This window comes from Lolium rigidum, chromosome 2, assembly GCF_022539505.1.
Source record: "Lolium rigidum isolate FL_2022 chromosome 2, APGP_CSIRO_Lrig_0.1, whole genome shotgun sequence".
Taxonomy (NCBI): Eukaryota; Viridiplantae; Streptophyta; class Magnoliopsida; order Poales; family Poaceae; genus Lolium; species Lolium rigidum.
In genome coordinates this window covers 43,052,935-43,059,268 of record NC_061509.1, presented here as the reverse complement: position 1 = coordinate 43,059,268, position 6,334 = coordinate 43,052,935, and the positions used below count along the sequence as shown (strand labels likewise).

The 6,334-nt window shown below is 47.3% G+C and overlaps 1 protein-coding gene across 1 annotated transcript; it reads right to left on the bottom strand.

Annotated features, from left to right (window-relative positions):
- Positions 1-3,165: 3,165 nt before the first annotated feature.
- Positions 3,166-6,023, bottom strand: LOC124686329 (eukaryotic translation initiation factor 3 subunit J-A-like). Its single transcript, XM_047220294.1, has 6 exons — positions 5,974-6,023; positions 4,881-4,999; positions 4,212-4,360; positions 3,913-4,063; positions 3,646-3,805; positions 3,166-3,564 (listed from the first exon to the last, which is right to left on the bottom strand). Exons 1-6 carry the CDS (start codon positions 5,984-5,986, stop codon positions 3,461-3,463), a joined length of 696 nt encoding a protein of 231 aa, XP_047076250.1. The 5' UTR covers positions 5,987-6,023; the 3' UTR covers positions 3,166-3,460.
- Positions 6,024-6,334: the final 311 nt, after the last annotated feature.

Here is a 6,334-nt window from a genome sequence, read left to right as displayed (position 1 = left end):
GCAGCTCATGAGATCATTGTATTGAAGTACATAGGAGAGAGATTAACCACATAGCTACCGGTACAGCCCTTAGCCTCGATGGAGAACTACTCCCTCCTCATGGGAGACAACAGCGTTGATGAAGATGGCGGTGGTGTCGATGGAGATGCCTTCCGGGGCACTTCCCCGTCCCGGCGGCGTGCCGAACGGAGACTCCTGTCCCCCGGATCTTGGCTTCGCGATGGCGGCGGCTCCGGAAGGTTTCTCGTACCGTGGCTTTTCCGTATCGAAGTTTTAGGTCGTGGACCTTTAAATAGGCGAAGAGGCGGAGTCGGAAGGTCGACGAGGCGACGACACAGTAGGGGGCGCGGCCCACCCCCGGCCGCGCCAGCCTATCATCTGGGGCCCACAGGGCCCTCCTCTGGTGGCTCTCGGGTGTTCTGGAAGCTTCGTGTGATTCTAAGATGCTGGGCGTTGATTTCGTCCAATTCCGAGAATATTTCCTTACTAGGATTTCTGAAACCAAAAACAGCAGAAAACAGGAACTGGCACTTCGGCATCTCGTCAATAGGTTAGTTCCGGAAAACGCACAAATATGACATATAATGTGTATAAAACATGTAGGTATTGTCATAAAACAAGCATGGAACATAAGAAATTATCGATACGTTTGAGACGTATCAAGCGCCGCCGCCTTTAGATGGCGGCACTTCGCCAACCATGGCAGCATCGCCACACACGCCTCGTAGCATAACTGCAGTTCCTTTGTAGCATCATCGCACTCCCAGCGTAGCGCCACCGAGGTTGTTTTGTGGAACTGCCCCATTCTCGTCTCCAGCTCTCCTACCCCTCCTCCTAAAATCCTCAAACCCTCTGTTTCCCATCCACGGCGGAGTCGTCCGAGAACAACACCACCACCGCGCACTCAAATCCCCCCCCCCCTCGCATGCTCGATCTCGCTGAGGCACCAACCGACTGAGGCGGCGGTACAAGAGATCCACGTGGTTGATGGGGAGGCGGCAACGGTGTGGAGGAAGCCATCCATAGGATTTTCACTTGATCTCGCTTCATTGCTCCTCCAATGGCTCCCGATGGCAGGGTTGCACGAGGGAGGCGAGTGAGGCTAAGCTGCGGTGGTGCGTGCCCGAGAGGAAGTGAGAGGAGCGAGTGGTCGGTGGAGAAGGTGCAGATGGGAGGAGAGGATAAGGCTAGGCTAGATATTTTATTAGGACCTGGTGGGACGTGGGGCCAATGAAAGCGACCCACACGATTAGTTCTATTGAACGGTTGTGCACCTAGAGGATGCAACGCGTGCAATTACCCACGGGAGATGGATTATTTTCTTGATGAAAACCTCAAACCTAGCATTGTTTGTGTATATGTAGTATTTTCTAGAAATGTGGTGTCGTTTTGCAATACAATCCATAAAAACTTGTGACATGTAGCAATTTTTTGCAACATTTCAAGCATGTCTATGTAGCAAAAAAAAACTGTACTTGTAGCAAATAACATTTATGTACCATAAAAGTCAATGCATCCAACATTTGTAGATAGCTCATCCAATACACCAGGAACACCCACATTGGAGCAAAATCACTTTACCACGCACACGGAAAACATTTGTAGCACTTTACTCATAGAAATATACTACTTCGTGAATGAATGGTTCACCTTTTATCTCCTAAGAGCACATGCTAGAACTTTTCTTTCCTCCAACTAAATAAAAATAATAATTAGAAGATGTGACTAATTCTCATTTGATTAAGAACTAACTTAGTAGTTCTCAGTTAGCATGAATCATAAAGGAAATCCAACGATCCAAATATATTCAAACCCTCACTTATAACTGGAAAAATTTCAGTCGTAACCCAAGAGTTTTTTTTTGAACAGGGGTAGGCCTCAGAGGGCCTCGAAGCTTCATTTATCAGCAGTGGAGCAACACATTACAAAGAGGGCTAACAGAAAGTAAAAAAAAAATTACAACGAAGCCCAAACTTTTTGCATAGAGGACCCTAGATAAAAACTGGAAAAAGCAATTGGGTCTTGCTCCTTCTCCACCTTGCCGGAGCTCCTCAGCACAGCCAACCGAGACGTCGCCGGGGACTATACCAATTGGGACAAGACGGCAGGAGCAAGCTATGCTGGAGCTGAAGGGCCTGCTTGCCTGGAGGTTGTGCAGCGCCAACGTCCGCCGACCAGGGTTAACCGAAGCCAACGAGCGTGGTGGGAGTGGTCGCCTACCGACCATCTGTGATGACAGCGAGCAACGGGCTGCCGTGGATGAACTCCCGGGAGTAGCTTCATAACTCCCCTGGAGCATATTCGGCGCCCAGCAGCCATCGATATGCAGGTCTTCCATCTCCAGTTCACCACGAACAGAGGGAAAGAACTCCATACCTTGACTGCATGCCACGGATATGCAAGATAAAGGCCTTTTATTGATGGAGGAACCAGCAGCTCGACATCCCATCGCCTCCGGCTCCGACCACCGGAGCGTCGCGACGAGGAAGGAAACTACTAGCCGGCGCCAGATCCTGGCCAGCAGATCTAGCAGCCACCTCCCGGCATCGAGCCGAAAACCCGCATACCGCCGAAACACACAAGATCTACAGCTACTATGTACATTCCTAATTCCCAGCGCCTCTCCTAGCCCATCTCCGGCCGGTTACTCCGGCGGGGAGGACGTCAGATTGGCCCGGTCGCCGTCGGTGGACTCTCAATGATGCGGGGGAAAAGGGACTTCGAGAGGAGGTGGTGTTCAACCCAAGAGTGAAAGCTAGCAAAACTGGTATTGTACTTGCTGACTGCCTCATTGTAGGTGAACTAATCAAATCCAGACTTGAGCAGTTAACTACTCAATACTCATCCAATCAATGGTTGCATCTCATCTTCATATCTCCTTTTCTACTTGTCACGCTAACAAACACCGTACACTAGTAGTACTAATGGTCAAACCTCGACTTCACTTAGCATTATATCAGAGAGTATTGCTGAGAAAACGTGTTCCTTGCAGTTTTTCATGACGTGAGAAAATGACGAGTGAACTTTTCTTCTATCCTGGAATTTGGACACCCACAAGTACAAAACCATATTACAATTACTATCCTCGTATTACAGCATACGACTTGAACATACCAGAACGAGATATGAAATTATCAGGGATTGAAATCACCAGACACACCAATATATCCCTTGTAACGACTCTCCAATATAACCAGAAACACGTTATAGTACAGTTGGCCAAAAAGAATAGATTCCAACCCACAGAACAAAAATAACACAAACACATCGAGAATAGGAAAACAACTTGCAGCTCGACACCGCAAACCATTTCCAATCGACAAAATCAACCCCAAATAGATCATGTTCCCATGCAGTTCCAGTGTTCAGGTGCCTCTGAAGGGAATACAGACTGCCGCAAACTCTAATCTCTGCTTGCTTCGAGGTATTACATAGAAGAGGCTATTCCCCTCCCAGCGAATCACATGAAGTCAAACTCGTCCGGATCATCATAAGAAGATGCACCCGGTCCGGCAGCAAAGTCCTCCTCTCCCTTCTCTATATGAAGCTGCTTCTTTTTTGCTCCTGCGAGTTAAGTAACCATCAGCATCAAAAGCACACAACAAATAAGAGTATTCCCATTCTCATAAGGTCCAAGAATCTCACCTCCTTTCCTTTTGCCTGCTGCCGCTTCTTTATCAGCCTTGATCTTTTCATTAGCAATCGCCGTGACGGAGGAAGATATTTCTTTCGCCTCCGCACCTTTCAAAGATGTCATGGAAAGTCTCATGACATTCTTAAGTAGACCCATGAAGTGAAAGCTTTTCTGTGTAGACGAACCGAAAGGAGGTCAGTTATTGGATGAAACAGAGTCTCTGTATAAACAAGGGGTCCCGATAAACAAACAGAAAGCCCTGTAAATGTTGAACAGACCTCATAGGGACGGATTTTGTTTGCGATAAGCTCCGCATATTCTGCGAAGTCGCTCTCAGACTTCGGGATGAAAGTCTCTAGTGACTTTTCACTGCTGTCCTTCTTTGCAAAAAGCTCTGCTGTTGACTTAAAATCAGCTTCTTCCACGAGCCTGTAACAAGTAAACCATCATGGTGAAGAAACTTAATGGTAGGCACAACAAAGCAGCAGTATGCGGCAGTCCCTCAAAAAAAAGCAGCAGTATGCGGCAGGGTTTTTTCATCACAAGAGGTCACAGCTACAGAGAAAAAATAGCATACCTTTGTTGGCGAAGCTTCTCTAAAGTGGGATCATCCAGAACATCATCTTCTACTACTTCAGCACTTGTTGATGGCTGCTTACCTTTTTTTACAGCACTTTTAGCACTAGGTTTTGGAGCAGGCTTTTCTACAGGTTGTGGTTTAGGCTTCTGCATTTTATGTATCAAAGCACCGGTGTTGAATAAGTGGCAATTCAATATTAGTAGCAATGTAACAGAGGAAGAGCTTACTAGTATTTTAACAACCAATCTAAGCAAAGCATACACATGGAAGTTTAGGTACATAATTAAAACATCAGAACCAGTCATACACATAAGAGCATATGGTCATTGCTAAACATTTCACAGAACATAAACTTAATGAGGCAAAAATAATAGACCAGGATAACAGTCTACAGAACAAACGCAAAACTAAAGAAGATCTTCATCTATTTGATTTAGCTAGGGATTCCTGCACAATTTACAGTGAGGCCAACTAAAATTCATGGCAACACTGAATACCACAGATTACTTGGGAAAAATTTCCAGCAACAATACGAAAATCATGGGTTGTGGAATTGGTATTGGCCAGTGTGTACAGGTCACATGTCCCGGCATATCTCAGATTGGATGTCATGTTCTGTTGTAAGGGGGGTTATGTGCACTAAAAACATGGCAAATCTTTCAGTACCTCCTCTTCCTCTTCCCAAGATTCTTTTACATCATCTTCTTCTACATCTTCATCATCCCAGTTACTTTTCAGAGGCTGAGCTTTCACAACAGGCGCAACTGGCGTAAAATCTTCAGCATCTGCAATGCCATTCACATTTATTTTCAACATGTGAACAAAAGAATGTCAGAGCAAACTAACAGCACATTGGTAATTGGTTCAATACACATAAATTCGGGAAAAAAATTTCAAGGCTTCCTACAACCTGACCAAATGTTGATCTGGTGTACTATAAAAATCTTTCATAACAATATGCAAGCATCATCTTATATCGATTTAACACCCCAGGATATACATACATGTTTAAATAGGCATTCAGTGGGTTCCCTTAGCGCAGACTCACAACATCCATATTACTAACAAGTTCAAAACAACACTGGCCACACTCTGAAACACGGTTAAGAACCGCAAATGACATAACATGACCATATCAATGCTTCTTCAAAGCAAGCATAGAAGCACAAGCAACTGCAACTGTCTACTACAACAACAACAAAAAAAAAACACCAGATGCTTCACGAATCTTCCATATAATCCACATACAAAAGCAGCGATAAATATACCAGGATGAAAGCATGGAATCGCTACATCGGGGTACTGAAACAGAAAGACGCAAAGGAGTAACTGAGTACGTACTATGTTATGCCATGGGTAGGCACTCTGAAACTACTAAAGTACATTCAGCAGAGCTACCAGATGTATACAAATAAATACCACAGAAATCTAAAACCCAGAATCCCAACAACCGTATCCCCGATTTCCTAACCGCGCTCGAATCCACGAGGGTCGTGACCCGATCTCGCGTACCGTCGCAGTAGTCAGAATTCCTGATTATCTTCGAACGGCAGTACTACCAATCAAAGACGAGCTACTCGTGCTCGCGGAATTGACAACCGGCGCCCGAGATTCGGCGGACCGCGCTATCGGGGCTACGCCGCGACGAGCGCTCGGCGGGGCAGGATCTGTGGGCGGCGGGAGCGAATCGCGGAGCGGTTCCGGCGGGCACAGATCGGGAGGCGGGGAAGAGGGGGAGGAGAAGGAGGGAGGCGCTCACCCCAGTCCTCCATGGTGGCCGGAAGTCCCCGAGATCTGAACCGGCTGGCTGCGGGCCTGCGGCGAGGAGCACGGACGGACGGTGGCGAGGGGGCTAGGGTTTTGGCGGCGAGGCGGCGGCGGCGGCGGCGAGGAGGGGGAAGGTTCTGGAGGGTTGGGGAAAGGATTGACGGGTCGGGGTTGGCTCTGCCAAGCTGGCGGTGTTGTCTAGTGCGCCGTGTGGTCTCTCTGCATATATCCGTGCCGTGCGAGAAGAATCAAGCGGAACGGGTTGGGTCAGGGGTTTGGGGTTCCAGTACGGCCCGTTTACTTTCCCACCCACGTCTTTGATTCGAAGACCACCCAAATCAAAACCCTTTTCA